This window comes from Tiliqua scincoides, chromosome 1 (assembly GCF_035046505.1).
Source record: "Tiliqua scincoides isolate rTilSci1 chromosome 1, rTilSci1.hap2, whole genome shotgun sequence".
NCBI classification, from domain to species: domain Eukaryota; kingdom Metazoa; phylum Chordata; class Lepidosauria; order Squamata; family Scincidae; genus Tiliqua; species Tiliqua scincoides.
Window position 1 is genome coordinate 311188115 of NC_089821.1, and position 22595 is coordinate 311210709.

At 50.5% G+C, this 22595-nt stretch overlaps 1 protein-coding gene across 1 annotated transcript; it reads right to left on the reverse strand.

Moving 5' to 3' along the window:
- Window positions 1–17222: 17222 nt before the first annotated feature.
- On the reverse strand, window positions 17223–21922 carry VCPKMT (valosin containing protein lysine methyltransferase). The gene is made up of 6 exons (XM_066624418.1): window positions 21678–21922; window positions 20758–20868; window positions 20058–20130; window positions 18924–19043; window positions 18470–18574; window positions 17223–17635 (listed from the first exon to the last, which is right to left on the reverse strand). The coding sequence occupies exons 1-6, from the start codon at window positions 21920–21922 to the stop codon at window positions 17621–17623; spliced, it is 669 nt and encodes a 222-aa protein (XP_066480515.1). The 3' UTR covers window positions 17223–17620.
- Between the last annotated feature and the right edge of the window lie 673 nt (window positions 21923–22595).

Genomic DNA, 22595 nt, shown 5'->3' on the forward strand with positions numbered 1-22595 from the left:
TTCATGCTCCACATCTGTCCACTAGCCTTCCAGCATTTCTACCTGCCTGGCTTGCAAAGTTCCCTGGATTTTTTCAGCAACAGATCGTGTCCCAGGCATTTAGGGAGGGACTATGGCTCAGCTTCAAGGGGAGAGAGAGGGGGGCAGAGGGAGGACAGCAGAGGCATCATACTAGTGTCTCATTTGTGGCTGCCAGATGCCCCACCTACTCGCCCTGTTTGTCCCCATTCATCAGTTCAGGGATAATACCCGAACAGCTCTGACTAGGGCTGGGTGGCGACTGAAAAGAAACTGCTTCCCCAGCAAATGCCAGCGCAGCCTGGACACCACATTGCAACATCCCTGTCGTCGCTGGGGTGAAGGGGAAACAACAAACGTAAACACCTTTCAGTGACAAGGCACACCGGCTGCCTTGTTGAGGTGCACCAGTGCGCCAGCTGGCTCAGCAGCCTGCCTATGGCCAACACTTCCAGTCTGATGCCCCTGGCGAAACAGCAGCCTTCGTCTCTTCCTTAGCACCCATATTATATGGTAGCCAGAGCCAGGCCCTTGTAGAAAATGGAGGTGGACCTTTTGGCTGTCTTGGCCAGTAGCCCCCAAGAGTCCTCTTCTCCAGGTTTTAATCTCATTCTTTAGCAAACATCTCCATGCCAGTAACCAACACAGTGTCCTTTGGCAGGGAGTTCATGCAGTCGCCGTGTAATATTGGTGCCTCCATTTGTAGGTCTTGTTTTCAGGGAGTGCTATTGTGAGGCATGAGGAGGGTTAACTGCTTAACAGAATTTATTGCGGGATGCGGGAGAACCCGTGGACATTATATATCTGGACTTTCAGAAGGCATTTGACACGGTCCCTCACCAAAGGCTACTGAAAAAACTCCACAGTCAGGGAATTAGAGGACAGGTCCTCTCGTGGATTGAGAACTGGTTGGAGGCCAGGAAGCAGAGAGTGGGTGTCAATGGGCAATTTTCACAATGGAGAGAGGTGAAAAGCGGTGTGCCCCAAGGATCTGTCCTGGGACCGGTGCTTTTCAACCTCTTCATAAATGACCTGGAGACAGGGTTGAGCAGTGAAGTGGCTAAGTTTGCAGACGACACCAAACTTTTCCGAGTGGTAAAGACCAGAAGTGATTGTGAGGAGCTCCAGAAGGATCTCTCCAGACTGGCAGAATGGGCAGCAAAATGGCAGATGCGCTTCAATGTCAGTAAGTGTAAAGTCATGCACATTGGGGCAAAAAATCAAAACTTTAGATATAGGCTGATGGGTTCTGAGCTGTCTGTGACAGATCAGGAGAGAGATCTTGGGGTGGTGGTGGACAGGTCGATGAAAGTGTCGACCCAATGTGCGGCGGCAGTGAAGAAGGCCAATTCTATGCTTGGGATCATTAGGAAGGGTATTGAGAACAAAACGGCTAATATTATAATGCCGTTGTACAAATCGATGGTAAGGCCACACCTGGAGTATTGTGTCCAGTTCTGGTCGCCGCATCTCAAAAAAGACATAGTGGAAATGGAGAAGGTGCAAAAGAGAGCGACTAAGATAATTACGGGGCTGGGGCACCTTCCTTATGAGGAAAGGCTACGGCGTTTGGGCCTCTTCAGCCTAGAAAAGAGACGCTTGAGGGGGGACATGATTGAGACATACAAAATTATCCAGGGGATGGACAGAGTGGATAGGGAGATGCTCTTTACACTCTCACATAATACCAGAACCAGGGGACATCCACTAAAATTGAGTGTTGGGCGGGTTAGGACAGACAAAAGAAAATATTTCTTTACTCAGCGCGTGGTCGGTCTGTGGAACTCCTTGCCACAGGATGTGGTGCTGGCGTCTAGCCTAGACGCCTTTAAAAGGGGATTGGACGAGTTTCTGGAGGAAAAATCCATTATGGGGTACAAGCCATGATGTGTATGCGCAACCTCCTGATTTTAGGAATGGGTTAAGTCAGAATGCCAGATGTAGGGGAGAGCACCAGGACGAGGTCTCTTGTTATCTGGTGCGCTCCCTGGGGCATTTGGTGGGCCGCTGTGAGATACAGGAAGCTGGACTAGATGGGCCTATGGCCTGATCCAGTGGGGCTGTTCTTATGTTCTTATGTTCTTAATTTGGCATTCAAAGAGAGCCAGGGATGGAAGGTCAGGATAACAAGGAATGAAGGTGACCAAGGAGAGCTGAATATACTCCCACTTCATTCTGGCTGGCACAGGGACCAGCGGGAGGGCAGTCCAGCAGGAAGAGTAAAATCTTGCTCAGATGCATTGCTGGAAATGGGCTTTTGGAGACTTACTGCCTGCAGGGCAGAGCCCTCAGGAACATTGCACGTGCCAGCCTTTGTGGGGAAAATTCTCCACTCTGATGAGCTCATAGATAATCAAGGGCCACCATCAGTCTTTCTAGATGCCAATCATTTTGGAGGATGGGAAAATCCCAAGGGCCATCCAAGCAAAGGAGCCGTTCACCAACTAACCACAATAAAGGCTTTAAACGTGTGCACTAGTCTGGGCCAACCCTGGGATCCTGCGGCCTGTTGACCTCATAGTACTCCACACCATTTCTCCTCCTCCTCCTCCTCCTGTCCAATTTGACCAAAGTTGAGTCTGATCCACCACCAAACCAGGCAAATGTGATTTTCTGATCCTACCCCAAGGAATACAGTCCCAAAAGGAGTCCTCATTGGCACAGCCACTCTAAAAGGGAGCTGGTTCTTCACATAAACTGCCACTCACTGGCGTCACTAGGGAGGTGCGGGGGGTGTGGGCTGCAGCAGGTGACGCGCCGGGGGGTGACGCACCCTGGGGGGTGATGTGCTAACTTCGCGGCGGTAGGAGCTACCGGGTCATGCCATACACCGTTGGATGCGGAATGGCCAGCGGAGTGCAGTGCAAAAGCTCCCCCCTCCCAGCTGCGAGTCTGAGCCCAAAACAAAGCCACGTTTACTCACAAGTAGGAGGACTTGCCTTAGTCAAGGCAGGCTGAGAAGCTCCAAGGACATCAGAATGGTCCTCATCCAATAAGTGCAGCCCCCAAAAACACCCAAGAAGGAGGTCCCCTCTCCCAGCTGTGAGTCTATGGAGCTCTATGGAAAGTGAAGCAGCCTCATGTTGTGTTTACTTGTGAGTAGGCAGACGTGCCTTGGCTGGTGGTCATGTGAGGAAACCAGAAGGATGGATCCGATGGAGCTAGAGATGCTCCAAAAGGCAGCCTCTTGCCCCCACTAAAAAAGACAAAAAAGAGGCTTGAGCTGGTAAGGGAAAAGTTTTCTATTTTGCACTTGCAAAGCCAGGAGGGTCTTTATCTTGATGTGCCTGAAATACAAGAACTTTAAACTGGGCACTGGGGAGGGCTGGAAATCTCACTGATTCTTTTTTTTTGGGGGGGGGGGTTATTGCAGGCAGGCTACAGAGTAAGCTCCATTGACCACTATGGGACTTACTTCTGAGTAGACATGCATAGACTTGAGCTCACAGGCTGCAATCCTACCCACACTTTCATAAGAACATAAGAACAGCCCCACTGGATCAGGCCATAGGCCCGTCTAGTCCAGCTTCCTGTATCTCACAGCGGCCCACCAAATGCCCCAGGGAGCACACCAGATAACAAGAGACCTCATCCTGGTGCCCTCCCTTGCATCTGGCATTCTGACATAACCCATTTCTAAAATCAGGAGGTTGCACATACACATCATGTCTTGTAACCCTGGAGATTTTTCCTCCAGAAACTTGTCCAATCCCCTTTTAAAGGCATCCAGGCCAGATGCCGTCACCACATCCTGTGGCAAGGAGTTCCACAGACCAACCACACGCTGAGTAAAGAAATATTTTCTTTTGTCTGTCCTAACCTTCCCAACACTCAATTTTAGTGGATGTCCCCTGGTTCTGGTGTTTATGTGAGAGTGTAAAGAGCATTTTTCTATCCACTTTATCCTTCCCATGCATAATTTTGTATGTCTCAATCATGTCCTCCCTCAGGCGTCTCTTTTCTAGGCTGAAGAGGCCCAAACACCATAGCCTTTCCTCATAAGGTAGGGGCCCCAGCCCAGTAATCATCTTAGTTGCTCTCTTTTGCACCTTTTCCATCTCCACTATATCCTTTTTGAGATTCGGCGACCAGAACTGGACACAATACTCCAGGTGTGGCCTTACCATCGATTTGTACAACGGCATTATAATATTAGCCGTTTTGTTCTCAATAGCCTTCCTAATGATCCCAAGCATAGAACTGGCCTTCTTCACTGCTGCCACACATTGGGTCGACACTTTCATCGACCTGTCCACCACCACCCCAAGATCTCTCTCCTGATCTGTCACAGACAGCTCAGAACCCATCAGCCTATATGTGAAGTTTTGATTTTTTGCCCCAATGTGCAGGACTTTACACTGACTTACATTGAAATGCATCTGCCATTTTGCTGCCCATTCTGCCAGTTTGAAGAGATCCTTCTGGAGCTCCTGACAATCACTTCTGGTCTTCACCACTCGGAAAAGTTTGGTGTCGTCTGCAAACTTAGCCACCTCACTGCTCAACCGTCTCCAGGTCATTTATGAAGAGGTTGAAAAGCACCTGTCCCAGGACAGATCCTTGAGACACATCGCTTTTCACTTCTCTCCATTGTGAAAATTGCCCATTGACACCCACTCTCTGTTTCCTGGTCTTCAACCAGGTCTCGGTCCAGGAAAGGACCTGCCCTCTAATTCCCTGACTGTGGAGTTTTCTCAGCAGCCTTTGGTGAGGGACCGTGTTAAACACCTTCTGAAAGTCAAGATATATAATGTCCACAGGTTCTCCCGCATCCACATGCCTGTTGACCTTTTCAAAGAAGACCTTTTCCTGAGAGTAAGCCCCATTGACCACTATGGGACTTACTTCAGAGTAGACATGCATAGGATTGGGCTCACAGGCTGCAATCCTACCCACACTTTCCTGAGAGTAAGCCCCATTGACCACAATAGGACTTACTTCAGAGTAGATTCACTTAGTGGAAGAGGACTGGCTCTCACTTATTTTAATTTAATTATTTATAATTATTTATTTTAATTTGCTTGATGATGTCACTTCTGGCCATGAAATCACTTCCAATGGGTCCTGGACAGATTATCGTTCTAAAAAGTGGGTCCCAGTGCTAAAAGTTTGAGAACGGCTGTAATAAGGTGTTAGTAAGTTGACACAGGGGTGTGTGTGTGTGTGTGTGTGTGTGTTTGTGTGAGACTCTACAAGTTTTCAAAATCACTAAAATCAGAATTTGGAGGAATAATACCATCATGTTATATATCAATCAATGTGTAATTTCATGCAGAATGCAATGAAACAATCCACATTGAAATATCTGTGTTCTAACAAAAGGTACAGCCAAAAAGCAGTGGGGGCGGAGTGATGGTACATCACCACGCCCACCTGGGGCATTGCCCTGCCTACTGCATGGGGTGACATGCAGATCTCCCGCACCAGGTGACGCGAATCCTAGTGACGCCACTGCTGCCACTAGAAAATATTTAAGATATTCACCATAGAGATGTCAAGGAGCAAAGTGATGCCACTTTGTGCCCACAGAGCAGGGCTTACCAAACCCCGGCCTGGAGGCCATATCTGGGGTTTGGAGAAATCCCTTCACTCCATGAGCAGAGCTTACCATTCTGCCTCTGTGCCATTGTCATGCTCAGTAGAATCGGGCACCAGGATGCTTCCTCATGAGAGTGGGCAATGAACACTCTAGTTCAGCAATTTTCAATGTTTTTCTTCTCACTGTGGTCTTCTCTGTGGTCTTTCCCTCTTGTTATGTTATTTCTGGTTTCCAGGAGACTCTTCTGGGTTATGTGGCTCTATTTTTAAGGCAACTCTCTGCAGTAACGAATTGTCTGTCCCTCTTCCTCCGCCAGGTCTGCCAATTTGTTGCTACAGACAGTTGTCCTAGAAACTGAGCTGTAGAACCCAGACAAGACTTCAGCAATTTTCAACCACTGTGCTCTAAACTCCCACAGCACACCTGCAGACCTTTCAGGGCACACCGCTTGAAAATCTCTGCTCTAGTTCTTTATAAGAGAGGCTTTTAATACACTTAAATACAGTTTGGCTGTACTTGTCTTTAGAGGTGACTAAACAGCCACCGGGTAGATGGGACTCATCACCTGGGAAGGCAGCTAATCTGAGAGAAGGAAAACTCTGATCCCAAACCTCCACTGCCTTGTGGCTACATCCAGTTATGGAAAAGGCTTCAGGAGTCAACCTCGAGGCAAAATCCGGAGCCGGAGTCCCTGAGGCAGTTCATGGCTGAACACAGTCACGTTCTGGCAACTCCCGCGACGCCGCTGGAACCAACCGTATTGGCTTCTGCCTTTCCATTGGACCATTTCAGCGACGTGGAGAGGGGGGATTTGCTGCATGGATAACAGCCTATCCTCCATACCTACTTTAACCAGGCTTTGCGCACTGGAGAGGACACTGTTCCAGAACCACCATTCAGAGCGCGATACCAGAGTCTTCCGAGACTGAAGGATGCCAACACTATTTTTAATACACTGCCAGTCTGTGTCCACCCCACCCCCCCATGACCAGGCAGGCCACACCACAGTCCAAAAGAAGCACAGGCCATCAGGCACAGGACAGCCTGGCTCAAGGCAATAGCAACAGAGATAGATAACTAACCCTAGATGAAAGAGCACATGTGGTGCCCAAGGCCACACTGGAAGCAGTGCAGCTTCTGAGCAGTGGGCTCCTGGGGATTTCTGTCAGGCACTGATAAAGACAACTCCTCACAGTCCTCCTGGGTGGTAATCTGGAATGATGATGAAATTCTGTGCTTTTAGTCGTCAGCCACTGTGCTCCAAAGTCCCACAGCACACCTGCAGACCCAGTGGCCTCTGGGGAGGCCGCGTGCCCTCTGCAAAAGCCTCTCACTGTTGAGCTGTCACAGGCCTGACTGAGAAGCATAGGCAAGTCAGTTGGAAAGGCTGGGCAGGCAATGGGACAGCCCCACAGCCCCCACGACACCGCTCGTGGGGGAGCTACACTTGCTACACAGCTCACACTGGTCCCTCCCAAAGCCTGGCAGCTGAGGCAGGAACATGAAGGTCGGAGGCAACGAATTCACAAGACTTCTGGGCCGGTGCCAAGGTGAGCCATGGAAAGGAAAGGCAGGATCCTGGCACAGGAAGTGTGATGTAGAAGAGGGCCGTGTTCTGTCAGCGCAGCTTTGGCTCGCAGGACCAGTTGCGCCTGTTACCAACATGCCCATTTTCAAGACCCTCCTTTGGTGGCTGTCCACACCCGGGCTGCCTGACCTGACTGGTGGCTGGTTCCACCCGTCTGCAAAACAGCTCAGGGCAGTGCACATGGGCCAGTGCGCCAGCCTGTCCTTAGAACAACCCGGGAGAGAGTGGCTGGGTCAAGATGGGATGGCGCACACAGCAGTCCGTCTTGCCAAGCCTGCACCTGGGTTTTCCTCCAGGTTCAGCCCCAGGATTCCACCTCCAGGTCAGCTCTTGTACTCACCACATGGTGCTCAGTGTGCTGGCTTTTGCAATCCCAGCTCAGGATGCACCCTGTGTGCATTGGAGTAAACAAGGCAGTCCATTATGAACATAAGAACATAAGAACAGCCCCGGTGGATCAGGCCATAGGCCCATCTAGTCCAGCTTCCTGTATCTCACAGCGGCCCACCAAATGCCCCAGGGAGCACACCAGATAACAAGAGACCTCATCCTGGTGCCCTCCCTTGCATCTGGCATTCTAACATAACCCATTTCTAAAATCAGGAGGTTGTACATGCACATCATGACTTGTAACCCGTAATGGATTTTTCCTCCAGAAACTTGTCCAATCCCCTTTTAAAGGCGTCTAGGCTAGACGCCAGCACCACATCCTGTGGCAAGGAGTTCCACAGACCGACCACATGCTGAGTAAAGAAATATTTCCTTTTGTCTGTCCTAACCCGCCCAACACTCAATTTTAGTGAATGTTCCCTGGTTCTGGTATTATGTGAGAGTGTAAAGAGCATCTCCCTATTCATCCCCTGCATGATTTTGTATGTCTCAATCATGTCCCCCCTCAGGCGTCTCTTTTCTAGGCATATATATTTTTGAAGGAAATATATAATCTGACAGGACTAGGGGAGAGGCCTGAACACAGAGGTCATGGGTCTTCTTGCACAAAGGATCCCACCGTCTCCTGCCCGTGACAAAGCATCTGTACGTGATGTGCAACACATCCATGCACATGCTGTCTCAAGAAGGACACCCGCACAGACTCTGCTTCCAGGCAGGAGTGGCCAAGAGAGGGTTCTTCCGGTGACGATGGCTGCAGGTTGGGCAGCGGAGGGAGGCTTCCCATTTTTAGCTGGGTGCAATTTTGAGGGGGGAAAAACACCCTGCCTTCCCTTCTCTGTGCAGGGGATGCAACATGATGAAGCTGGTGGAAGGGAAAGTTCCTGTCCAGGTTTCCAGGCTTTTCTGCCTCTGCTTTGAAAAAAGCTGTTCCCCAACTTCGATACCCGAAGTAGGCAGTGCAGGAGGAAAGTGGCAAAGCAGAGTGTGCTCCTTGGGTATGCTCTGGTGTGCTCCTTGGGGCATTTGGTGGGCTGCTGTGAGATACAGGAAGCTGGACTAGATGGGCCTATGGCCTGATCCAGTGGGGCTGTTCTTATGTTCAGAGCAAAGTAAGGTGGGAAAGGGAAGGGCTCTGCCTTCACTCCACTTTCTCCGGCATGAATATAGGCACCACCCTCTCCCATTCCATAGACAAAGGAGAAGCAAGGAGACAAGTTTTCAGAAATGCCTGGTTGTCCTGAATGCCAAGTTTGGCCCCAAGAGGTGGAACCATCCAGGAAGGAGCTCCATGCACGGACACAGGGAGAGGGAGGAAGCGAGACAGACCACTTGTTACTACAGACAGTCGCCTGAGAATCACAGCCGTTGAGCCCCAAAGAGTCACCCAGAAGTGACATCACGAGAGGCGAAGACAAGAGAAGATCATAGCGGGTGATGCATCATGAGAAGAAAAATGTTGAAAATCACTGTGTTAACCCCTTCCCTCAGCACCCTCTCTGTATCTGGATAAGGGCTCTCTCAGCAGCTTTCCCCCAAAATTTGAAGGGACAGGGGCCAACCATGGGCAGGGTCAATCACTGACAGGGCCAACCATGGATGGATCTTCATCATCACATCTCATCTGAGACCATGTCACAGATCAGAAAGTCCCTGGTTGGTATTTCACTGTGGCCACGTCATAAGGTACCCTTAGGCAAACCACCCACTCCTCTGCAGACTCCTCCCCCGTATATAGCACGGGAGGAACAGACCTCACAGAGTTGTTGCAAGGGTGATGCTTTGAATACCCCAAAGTGACCAGATGTTATGATTATTTATAATTATGAAGGAGCCTAAATCTGGGGGGGGGGTTGTGTTTCCTGGCCTGGCAGGAGAGGGCTTCAGAGAGGGTCCCCCTGAGATGCTTGTCATGCACAGCCTCCTGAAGCCCCCATCTCTCCTCTCCCTCCCCTGCAGTAACATCTTGTTTCTTGCCTCTTTTTGTGCAACCAAGCTGCTGCAGTCAGGCCTTGCTGATGCCAAACCCCCACCCCCACACACACACAGTCACCAAGGCTGGAACAATGGGAAGGACAAACAATTGTGCAATTCAATTAGTGAAGGCAAACAAGACACTCCATGTCATTCCGAAAGAAGGCTGAGTGAGGTGCTACATACTTGCCCTACTTTCACCAGGTCCCTTGGCACAAGAAGTTTAGCAGCAGGGAGAAGGGATGGGACAGGGACTGTGGTGTCCACCAGTTTGCAGGCACTACTGATGGAAGAATTCCAGGCGCTCCATTCCCATGTCCTTTAGGTGCCTCCAGACTCAGGGAAAAGGCTCCAAAACATCACCTGCGCCAAGTTGGCATCACCAGGCCCTGATGGCATCCACCCAAGAGTTATTAAGGAATTGAAGAATGAAGTAGCAGATCTCTTGACTAAGGTATGCAACTTGTCCCTCAAAACGGCCACGGTGCCAGAAGATTGGAGGATAGCAAATGTCACGCCTGTTTTTAAAAAGGGAAAGAGGGGGGACCCGGGAAACTATAGGCCGGTCAGCCTAACATCCATACCGGGTAAGATGGTGGAATGCCTCATCAAAGATAGGATCTCAAAACACATAGACGAACAGGCCTTGCTGAGGGAGAACCAGCCTGGCTTCTGTAAGGGTAAGTCTTGCCTCACGAACCTTATAGAATTCTTTGAAAAGGTCAACAGGCATGTGGATGCGGGAGAACCCATGGACATTATATATCTGGACTTTCAGAAGGCGTTTGACATGGTCCCTCACAAAAGGCTACTGAAAAAACTCCACAGTCAGGGAATTAGAGGACAGGTCCTCTCGTGGATTGAGAACTGGTTGGAGGCCAGGAAGCAGAGAGAGGGTGTCAATGGGCAATTTTCACAATGGAGAGAGGTGAAAAGCAGTGTGCCCCAAAGATCTGTCCTGGGACCGGTGCTTTTCAACCTCTTCATAAATGACCTGGAGACAGGGTTGAGCAGTGAAGTGGCTAAGTTTGCAGACGACACCAAACTTTTCCGAGTGGTGAAGACCAGAAGTGATTGTGAGGAGCTCCAGAAGGATCTCTCCAGACTGGCAGAATGGGCAGCAAAATGGCAGATGTGCTTCAATGTCAGTAAGTGTAAAGTCATGCACATTGGGGCAAAAAATCAAAACTTTAGATATAGGCTGATGGGTTCTGAGCTGTCTGTGACAGATCAGGAGAGAGATCTTGGGGTGGTGGTGGACAAGTCGATGAAAGTGTTGACCCAATGTGCGGCGGCAGTGAAGAAGGCCAATTCTATGCTTGGGATCATTAGGAAGGGTATTGAGAACAAAACGGCTAGTATTATAATGCCATTGTACAAATCGATGGTAAGGCCACACCTGGAGTATTGTGTCCAGTTCTGGTCGCCGCATCTCAAAAAAGACATAGTGGAAATGGAAAAGGTGCAAAAGAGAGCGACTAAGTTGATTACGGGGCTGGGGCACCTTCCTTATGAGGAAAGGCTACGGCGTTTGGGCCTCTTCAGCCTAGAAAAGAGACGCCTGAGGGGGGACATGATTGAGACATACAAAATTATGCAGGGGACGGACAGAGTGGATAGGGAGATGCTCTTTACACTCTCACATAACACCAGAACCATGGGACATCCACTAAAATTGAGTGTTGGGCGGGTTAGGACAGACAAAAGAAAATATTTCTTTACTCAGCGTGTGGTCAGTCTGTGGAACTCCTTGCCACAGGATGTGGTGCTGGCGTCTAGCCTGGACGCCTTTAAAAGGGGATTGGACAAGTTTCTGGAGGAAAAATCCATTATGGGTTACAAGCCATGATGTGTATGCGCAACCTCCTGATTTTAGAAATGGGTTATGTCAGAATGCCAGATGCAAGGGAGGGCACCAGGATGAGGTCTCTTGTTATCTGGTGTGCTCCCTGGGGCATTTGGTGGGCCGCTGTGAGATACAGGAAGCTGGACTAGATGGGCCTATGGCCTGATCCAGTGGGGCTGTTCTTATGTTCTTAAGTGGTCCCATTTCCCTGGGACAGTCCCTCACCCTGGTTAATCATAGCCCCCATCATCAGTTGGGGATACTGATTAAAATGTTACAGCACAATCCTCTCCATGACTAACCAGGAGTTGGCATCCTTCAGTCTCGGAAGACTATGGTGTCACGCTCTGAATGGTGGTTCTGGAACAGAGTGTCCTCTTCAGTGCGCGAAGCCTGTGTAAAGTAGGTATGGAGGATAGGCTGTTACCCATGCAGCAAATCCCCCCTCTCCACGTCGCTGAAATGATCCAATGGAAAGGCAGAAGCCAATACGGTTGGTTCCAGCGGCGTCGCAGGAGTTGCCAGAACGTGACTGTGTTCAGCCATGAACTGCCTCAGGGACTCCGGCTCCGGATTTTGCCTCGAGGTTGACTCCTGAAGCCTTTTCCTTAACTGGATGTAGCCACAAGGCAGTGGAGGTTTGGGATCAGAGTTTTCCTTCTTCTTCTGGTTACCTTCTCTCATCTGAGAGAAGGTAACCAGGAGTAAATCCCACTTATTTCAGTGAGAAGTGTGAGGGGATTGTATCCTCACTCTCCTTAGATCGGAGTAGTGGTGGTTTCCTCATATCTCTGACACATGTACATGTGCACGGGTGCCAGACCACAATGCAGTGCAACCCACCATTCCTCTTTGGTGTGGGAGAAAGGCGGGGAATGAATGAATGAATGTTGTCCTCCAAGGCCACACACAAGTGCAGCTGCTCTTGAAACATGCATGATCTCAGAGGAGGGCAATCTCCCCTGACTCGCATGCCCCTTTTGGGTGGGGAACTATTGCCCCCACGCATGATTAGGGCAAAGGCAGGTTTAAACAAACAGGCCAAGCACTGCCTGAGCCTTGTGGAGTCTGACTCTCTGAATGCTGTTGATGACAGTAGCAGAGCAGGAGAGAGAGATGTGCTATGCCATTAAAGGTTGCTGAAATTGATTGAGAGAGATGTCTGGCTCCAACCCATCAGGGAAACTCTCTAGCAGAAGCCCAGTTGCACCACAGCCTCTCGGGTGGGACTGATGCTTTCCAGTCAGAAGAATAGTCAGGGAGTCTCTGTGAATTCGCGTAGGTGGAATATGATTTTTTTACCAGAGGCACCCAAAAAACCTCAGGCCTGCTCTAGAAGCAGCCCACACCCTCTGCTCAAGTCACAGCAATTTGGGTTGGCAGCAGACCGCATGGAAAGAGTGACAGGCCACCATGGTGTCCTCAGACTTGGGACGCCTGACATTTCCATCCAGTAAATAGCTGGGCGTTTCCTCTGCGACTGCGACTACCAGATGCTTCTCCTCTAGGCAGCTACGGCAACGCTTTTCACACTTTCTACTTATCCACTTATTCTCGTATAGTTTTTATATGCTGCTTTTCCAGTTTTTAAGGAACTGCTTTACAATCAGAGCAACCGATACAATGTCTGTAATCAATAAATGCAGCAAAAATTAAAACGAAGCTGGTCAGTGTCAATTTATCAAATGGCCTCAAAGATAAGACAGAAGAAGCAACCCCTGGCCTGTTTTCGGGAAATAAGAGGTCAAGAACTCTTGGATGCTGTGGAGGATTCAGAAGCATGTTCCACATGTGGTGTGTGTGGGGGGGGCAGCAGGAGAGGCAGAGCTGCCCCCCAGAGTCCTTTGAAAAGCACTGCTGCTTCTACCACTGCCACTATGGGACATACTCAAGCACTCACATGGCTGCAGTGGCAGTAGTGCTTTTCAAAGGACTCCAGTGGGACATCTGTGCCTCACCAGCTACCCCCTATCACATGTCCCTGCTTCAGGGCCTCATCACAAGCCCTGTGCACACTGTTTCTGCTTGCAGTGCATGAGAAGTGCAAAAGAGAGCGACTAAGATGATTATGGGCTGGGGCACCTTCCTTATGAGGAAAGGCTACGGCGTTTGGGTCTATACAGCCTAGAAAAGAAACGCCTGAGGGAAGACATGATTGAGACATACAGAATTATGCAGGGGATGGACAGAGTGGATAGGGAGATGCTCTTTACACTCTCACATAACACCAGAACCAGGGGACAGCCACTCAAATTGAGTGTTGGGAGGGTTAGGACAGACAAAATATTTCTTTACTCGGCATGTGGTTGGTCTGTGGAACTCCTTGCCACAGGATGTGGTGACGGCGTATGGTCTGGACATCTTTAAAAGGGGATTGGACAACTTTCTGGAGGAAAAATCCATTACGGGGTACAAGCCATGATGTGTATGCGCAACCTCCTGATTTTAGAAATGGGTTATGTCAGAAGGCCAGATGCAAGGGAGGGCACCAGGATGAGGTCTCTTGTTATCTGGTGTGCTCCCTGGGGCATTTGGTGGGCCGCTGTGAGATACAGGAAGCTGGACAAGATGGGCCTATGGCCTGATCCAGCGGGGCTGTTCTTATGTTAACTACAATTCCCAGGAAGCCTTGCAGGTCTCTTGTTGTCTGGTGTGCTCCCTGGGGCATTTGGTGGGCCACTGTAAGATACAGGAAGCTGGACTAGATGGGCCTGTGGCCTGAGCCAGTGGGGCTGTTCTTATAAGCCCTGGAGGGGTGGGCCCATCTGCTTTCTGGGTAGCTGGTCTGTGTGCCTTGACCTTCTCATGACCGAACAGACTCCCTCCTGAAGATCTTCAGGGTTCTCCAAACACGCCTGACCATTGCCACTTTAGCATTCCTCTCCATTAAGGCATCATCTTCTTTCCCACATGTCTTGTTGGTTCTGCAAGGATTGTCTGGGGCAGGCTGTGCCTTTAAATGCACGTGCGCACTTGTGTGCGAATCTAGGACACACAGGCACTACTTCAGCCTTCCATCAGTTCTGGCTCTCTTCCCAGATCCCTACTGCCCCTCTCCTAAGCCACCCTGTGGCATATAATTTTTATGCCACACCCTCTGCATATCTGGCATTTTACAACTGCAAAATAAATGTTTACACATGTAAATTGCATGAACAAAATGATACACATTCTTGTCTCAAGGATCATCCACTTTAAATTTAGACAGTGGGGGAAGTGGAAACGACACAAGCAGATGAGAGGAAGGAAGAGGCCAGTGCAACAAAAGAATCCCCAGCGCTAGCCCACAGGTCTGCAAACAATCGTTGCAGCAAATCAAGCACACCGTTTGATCTTCCAGTCTCTGCAGGAAATCTGTCTTGTGTCAAACTGGTCTAAATTCCTTGGGATCCAAAAGGGGAGGGCAGACAAAGGGCCCCTTGTCTGTCTGGTGTCTGCACTGGCTTCTTGGGAACAACGTTCCAAGGGCAGGACTATGAGATCACCCTTGGATGGATTTGGGCACCAAAACAGAGTGGCGTGGGGCTGCCCTACTGCACAGGCAGAGCATGGGAGTGCCGCACAGCTGCCAAGGACAATGGACATCAAGGAGCACCAGCAGATACAGCTGCTGAACAGTGTTGTTTAGTTGGACATTTCATTTTGTTGCATTCACTGATTTAGCTGTAATATGGGGCACCAGGTGAATCTGAAGATGATGTTCTAGAGATCAGTGCTCTTTGGGGCTTCTGTCTTGCCATCCTCTTCCTTCCAGTGTGGCACTAAACCAGCCACAAGGAAGCTGCCAAAGCCCTTCCACAACAAGTCTCTTCAGCAAGCTCGTAAGCCTCTGTCCTCCCAGCCTAGGGCAGTGTGCAAGGCTCCTGCACAGCAAGAGAAGAGCGACTTTTAGCTAAATGCTACCATGGCAAAAGCTCCAGCACTGGGAGTGCAACAGCTGAACGCACACAACAATGGCGCCATAAGAGCACCTCCAAGAACCCACCTACACAACTGATTTAAACTGGCAAACAGCCATTTTTCTCTCCTCAAGAGAACTTTGGGAGCAGCAGGTCTATGGAAAGGTTACGGGTCTCAGACAGAATGTCCGCAGCATCCACACTGAGCCAGAGTTCTTAGGAATCTTTAGAGGAAGCAATGCCAATTGAATGGTATAGACCCAACCTGTGTTCATGGTACTCATTAGATCCACCTGTCAGAAAAACTGGCACTTGAGATTGGCTGATAGATCACACTGCTGCCCTATACTGCCCCCTTCTGGCTGGGAGAAACTGGCCCTCCAACAGACTACACCAGTGGTTTTCAAACTCTCATGGAGAGTTTGAGCCACTGTAAGTGCTTGCAGGGGCCGGGGGGGGAGGCAGCAGGGGCAGGTGGAAGGCAGCGGTGCGATCCCCAGGATCGCACCGCTCAGGGGGCTGCAGGGGCTTGGCTGCACTTACCCAAGCCTCCTGCAGCCTCCCCAGGGTGCGGGGAGCCCGGTGCGAACCTTTGGCAGGGCTCCCTGCAGCAGCAAATGTAAAAGCAAAGCGATTCCACTAAAGCGGAAGTGCAGCGTGATCCTTCCACTTTCACTGCTGCAGGGAGCCTGCCAAAGGTTCGCACCGGGCTCCCCGCACCCTGGGGAGGCTGCAGGAGGCTTGGGTAAGTGCAGCCAAGCCCCTGCAGCCCCCTGAGCCTCCTCCAGGCTGCTCCCACCCCTTAAGGGGGCAGAGGCCAGGGCCTACAGGCTGGGGCATCGTGGCACGCCAGTTTGAAAAGCCCTGGACTACACTGACAAAATCAAGCTTTCTTGTCCTGTTTGCCTGGGACCTGCCTGGCCTTTTAATATGAACTTAATCTGAAGACTCACTTCTGTACTGCAGCGAGTCATGGACTCTCCGCTCACAACAGGAGAGGAAACTGAACGCTTTCCACATGCGCTGCCTCCGACGCATCCTCGGCATCACCTGGCAGGACAAAGTTCCTAACAACACAGTCCTGGAACGTGCTGGAATCCCTAGCATGTATGCACTGCTGAAACAGAGACGCCTGCGTTGGCTTGGTCATGTCGTGAGAATGGATGATGGCCGGATCCCAAAGGATCTCCTCTATGGATCACTCGTGCAAGGAAAGCGCCCTACAGGTAGACCACAGCTGCGATACAAGGACATCTGCAAGAGGGATCTGAAGGCCTTAGGGATGGACCTCAACAAGTGGGAAACCCTGGCCTCTGAGCGGCCCGCTTGGAGGCAGGCTGTGCAGCATGGCCTTTCCCAGTTTGAAGAGACACTTGGCCAACAGTCTGAGGCAAAGAGGCAAAGAAGGAAGGCCCATAGCCAGGGAGCCAGACCAGGGACAGACTGCACTTGCTCCCGGTGTGGAAGGGATTGTCACTCCCGAATCGGCCTTTTCAGCCACACTAGACGCTGTTCCAGAACCACCTTTCAGAGCGCAATACCAGAGTCTCTCGAGACTGAAGGTTGCCAATACGTAATCTGAAGACTGGACATGCACAACTTCAAAATGACTTTGAAACCAGCCCAGGCAGAGAGCAGATGCAGGCGGCCACCCTCTGTGACAAGTGGGTCATCCAACTGGTTCATCTTTGCCCATCCACAGAAAACGTGCTCAATGTGAGCAAGTTAAAATCCAAAATAAGTAAGTTCCAGCCCCTTCCTTCTTTTCTTTTTAACTAAAAACAAAACAGTCACAAAAGTCCTATGTATGTGGATCTGTTTGTGCCTGTCATATTTAATACTATCCTGCTTCAGTATGAGCAGATATTTTGAAATGGGGTGCGAGTGCCAGCAACCTGAGGGAGCAGCAAGGCTGGGAAACCCTTTTCAATAATGCACAAGGAAGGGTAAGAGTTTGCCAAGTCACTGTACCTTTTATTACACATTCCTAACAAAAACTTGGAGAAGTTATCCAAGAGGGGCTGCATAAAGTACGCAAATACATCTTCTATCTAACCCACCTGGCATGTTACACAGTTCTATACACTGAGCCACAAATAGTGCTACCTTCTGCAATCAGCTCTCATGGAGACAAACAGCGGAGAGCTCCAAATTCAGCTTCAAGTTTGCATCCGTAGCTCCTGAGAAATCAAACAGACTGTGTGGTCATCTGAGAAGGTAACTGTTGGCTGATCCACTTTTGCAGCACAAACATTCTACAAAGACTCTGCGGAGAACTTTTGGTTGCTTGGCAAACTTCCTCTTCTTCCCTTCCTTCTCCAATGCTCTCCCTCTTGCCAGGGCACCAGGAAGCAGGAGCAATGAGGTCATGATTGACAGTCCTGAAAAATGTTGAGAAGCAATCACACTAGCTTCTTCTCATCTATATAGCACTTGTTTTACAACATGCTTTACAACATGGGCAGGAGGTCTGGTCTAGAGGGTAGAGCCTCCGCTTGCCTGAAGATAACAGCTGAAGGTTGCCAGTTCAAGGCCACCAGCACCGTGAACGGCAAGACCTTGAAGCAGCTGACAAGCCGAGCCAAGTTTTTCCATCTGCTCTTTGGCTGCCCTTCAAGTGCGATATGAAGGATTGTCAGCTGGCGTGGGAGGAAACTGGAGGCCAGAATGTGATACCAGATCATAAAAGAATCCATCTGAAATGTTGTAGTTCTTGAAAGACAGAACCTTCGTCAATTGTAAAAATCCCTATAGGGATTTAGTATAGCCTGCCTGTGTAAACCGCCTTGAAATAAAGTCTGAGGAGAAATCTGAAGACCATGAAAGGCGGTATATAAATACCTGTTGTTGTTGTTGTTGTTGTTATTATTATTATTATGCTTTACGATCTCAGGTTTACCCTTTCAAGACTCCTGTGAGACATGGTGGGGATCTGGAGAATAAGAGCTAAATGCTCTCAGGGGATGCTAGAGTCCACCCTGGAATACTGTGTCTAGTTCTGGGATACTGACAAAGTGAAGTGGGTCCAATGGAGGGAGACTAGTAAGGTGATGGGACTGGAGACCATGTCCTGTAAGGACAGGTTGAAGGAGCTGGGCAGGAGTTTAGTGTGGAGACAAGATGGTTAAGGGGTGACACAATAACTATCTAAGACTATCTGACTGACTGCCATGATTGGTCTTCCCATCTCCAGTGTTGTTACAGCAGCCACCTACCGTTCTCTTCCTTCGGATGCTAAAGATATGAATGTCCTCACTCCGATACTCCTCATCATGTTCATCCAGGGGAACCTTTTCCAACTCAAAATCCCTCTGAAGAAGCTGCAGTTCAAAATTGCATCAGAGTCAGGTAGTCAAAAAAGTCAAAAAGTCAATGACTGTTGACCCCAGTTATTTTTCGCATGACTGTCTCAGGAAGATGGCATTAGGCTGAGGCTACATCCCTGGATATTATCAGCCCAATCCTATGCGTGTCTACTCAGAAGTAAGTCTCACTGTGTTCAATGGGCTTACTCCCAGAAAAGTATGGATAGGAATGGTCTAAGTTTTGACACCCAAAATCTCATGCTTCCCAACTGTTGGAATCAGTGTGGGCTACACATGCAACTCTCTTCACAAAACAGAGGATGCCACCATGACGTACACCGCTAGGAGCACAAGGACAACTCACCTCAAAGTATCGCTTCTCCACTTCTGGGTTCTTCCCTACAGTTCTTTCTTCATAGCAGCAAAGGATGCAGGTTTCAGGGCCTGCCAGGTCTCTCAGGGTCTTCAGCAACGGCTCTAATGACTGTCCACAAGACAGAAAGCATTTCCCATGTGACTGAACTTTACTACTTATGATACTTCAGCATGTAAGGGGATAATCTGGCATGTACCAAAAGGCTGGACACTTTCCAGCTGGCTTGCTACATTTTGCGGATGTTCCTCAAGCGCCCGTCCACACAACCTCTGAATTCACTGGTATCTCTGGTTTGTTTGGGAACTGAACATATCAGACCATGGGATATTCTCCCAATCCACCTCAAACTGAACACTGGATCCTTGAGTGACGCATTAGAGATTGGAAGATATCCTTAGAATGTTTATGCTCCCATTAGTCTCTAAAAGCAGAGCTTTGGTTGGAGCTTTCCTGCCTCTACAGGTGGGGGAAACCTCCTCCTAGTCCAGCCTTTGCTGGAGGAGCAGAGATTAGCAGTGAATTGCAAATAACCTCTAGACAGGCTTTGAACTGCTTTTGTTTAACAGAGAATCCAGTCCAAACTCAAAGTTTAGACTGTCTGCCTGGCATTAATGGGCCCTGACAAAGGGAACATCCCACTTACAAACGAAAACTTGGGACATAAAAGAGGATGCAGAAATCAGAACCAAAACAATTGATATGGGGGCGGGGACAGAGACCTTCCCAGAGCCATGGGGCATCAGAGAGTCAATGGAGTTACTTCCTGGAATTGTTTTACATTTCTTGCTGCAGCAGGCTGCAAAAGAAACATCTTTGCACACTCACGGTCCTATAAGACCGCCTGGATATTGAGATGCCAGAGGACCTGTTGTCACTGGGGCAGTTCTGGGGCACCTACCCAACATTTTCCACAGCGTCAAAGAAAAACAGGGATTAGAGAAACCTAAAGTTCTTAGAAGCCGCCCCACCAACCCAGATGCTTCAGAATGGCTCTCTGATCCCAGGCAGATGCCCTGAAACCAGGGCTTCCATAGGACTGACTGCACTGTATCTTTATGGCTCCATCTTACAATTTCCTTCATAATCTGAAGACGAAGAGGAAGAAGGAATAACCAAGTTCACCTCCTCATAGTAGATACAGTCTGCCATCAATATATAATCAGGTGCAGGAAGGAAATCCGTCACGTCTTCACCCCTAGATGAGAGACTCAAGATATAGCTCACACAATACTTAAAATAAAACTAAAGCCCAAAACATCTGGTCTCCATAGCTAAAAAACCTTCCTCTTCTCAAAAGTGGTTAACAAGCCTTTAAGGTGTTAAACGTACATAAAATATTAAAACTGTTCCAACCTTAAGCACAGAACAGCTACAATGAAACCATGTCCCCAAATTCACATGGCCCCCTGATCGACCTCACTAACTTTGCTCTCAGAATCCAAACTGCCCCTAAGCCAGTGTTTCTTAACGTTTGTCCTCCACTGTACCACTTCATATGGTCCACCTATTCTAAGTACCTAAGTTACTAGAAGTAACTTGCAATGACACCTGGGAAGCCAGATGCAACACAACACACACCCGTAAGAGGCTCAGGGCGGATAGGAGGACTTTTGCGAGTGCAGAAAACCATGCTTTGGAGCTCTGCCCTGCCCACCTCCTACTGCTGTTTGCTGTGCCATGTTCCTGATCTTGCTGCCAAGCAGCAGGGGTCCAGGGGTCCCTGGTGGTATACCAATGATTGAGAAATACTGCCCTGAACCAAAGACAACTGGTTTGCAATCTCCCAAAGGAACAGAACATGGCAACAGACACGCATACGAACCATTTCAGTACCTTGGCGCAAATGGATCCCGTGACAAGATGCCGATTGGACTCAATGTTCATTCTGAGCAAGTCTTGGGCTTCCTCAAGATCTGTAACAGTCACATTTGCCCTGCAAAAGCCAGTGAGGACACAGCAATGTTAGTTCACTTTGGGCACAATCCTAACCCATTGTCCAGCACCAACAATAAGGGCGATGCAGCTCCAAGGTAAGGGAACAAACACTGCCTTACTTTGAGGAGGCCTCCGTGACTGCCCCCCAACTGCAGGATGCAGGCACAAGCCCCACTGGCACCGCTATGCCAGTGCTGGAAAGTTGATTAGGATTTGGGCCTTTGCAGCTCATTTCAGGCAAGTGTAAGAACCAGGGATGGGCAGTGGGTGGGGTCGCAGGTGATGCAGAGCCTCCCCACTGGAGTCCTTGGAGAGGTGCGCAAGCACTCACAGCTTTCTGAAGGACTCCAGTAGGGAGCCTGTGCTCCACCTGTCTCTTGCAAGGCAGCAACACTCGCAACCAATGTGCAGACCAGTGCCTTTTGAAGGTGGTGGGGAGGCTCTGCCTCCCCTGCCTTCCCACCCTGTGCCTCATGTGTGGTGGGTAGGTGGGTGGGCTCTGCCTCCCCACCAAAGTCCTTGAAACGCGCGGGGGTGGCGTAGGACTCCAGTGGGGAGGCTCTGCCTCCCCTGCATCCCAGCTCGCAACCCAAGACTGGCTCTGCCTCCAGACACGCGTCCAGTCCCTCCGAAAGGCGCCCAGGCCGGGCACATCACCGCATCCAGCGGCAAGGAGTTCCACGGGCCAGCGCCACGCAAGCCGCTGCGGGCCTGCCCCCTTTGGCACCTCGTTCCCAGCCGGGGGGGGGTCCCGGGGCTCGCCCAGCCGCCACCCCCGGGCTGGGGAGGGGAGGGGAGGGGACGCACCCGAGGCAGGCGGCCAGGAGCCCGACGAGGCCGGCGCCGGCGCCCAGCTCCAGCACCGCGCGGCGCGCCAGGCGGAGGCGGCGGCGGGCGCAGCTGCGCTCCAGGAAGCGGCCCAGCACCAGCGCGGCGTCCCACACCACCGAGCCCGTCCCGCCCGCCGCCCGCTGCGCCAGCCGCAGCGCCCCGGAGCCGTCCCGCCGCGCCAGCTCCCGCGCCGCCAGGAACGCGCCCTCCGCCGCCGCCATCGCGCCGCCCGGCCCGGCCCGGCTCCTGCGCAGAGCGCTGCGGGCGGGGCCCGGCCGGCAGTCTACTCAGGAGCAAGCGGGCCCCGACCCGCGCAGGGGGCGCCAGCCAGCCAGCCAGCCAGCCCCTCCTCGCCACGCTCTCCGGGGAGGGAGGCTCAGGCGCTCCGATGGGCTTGCAGAGAGCGGGGTCTTGAGCTGCAAGCCCAGCCCAGCCCAGCCCAGCAGTGAAGGCGGCCAATTCTACGCTTGGGATCATTAGGAAGGGTACTGAGAACAAAACGGCTAGTATTATAATGCCGCTGTACAAATCGATGGCAAGGCCACACCTGGAGTATTGCGTCCAGTTCTGCATTTGGGGAAATGTGACAGATCTGTACTTTCAATAGGCTACTATGTATATGCTTTTAACAATAATAGTCAGTGGGGCTTACTCTTGGGAAGGTGTGGGTAAGATTGCAGCCTAGGATTGTAAAAAGTTTCCCTGCTTGATGATGTCACTTCCTGTCGTGACATCACTTCCAGAGGGTCACGACAGATTCTCATTCTAAAAAGTGGGTCCCGGGGATAAAAGTGTGAGAACCACTGCTTTAGAGGCATGTATGTGTCATAGGATTACACACCTAGTTTTTTGAGTCTTCCTCTCGGTCACAAATTACGAATGCTGAGAGCTTTT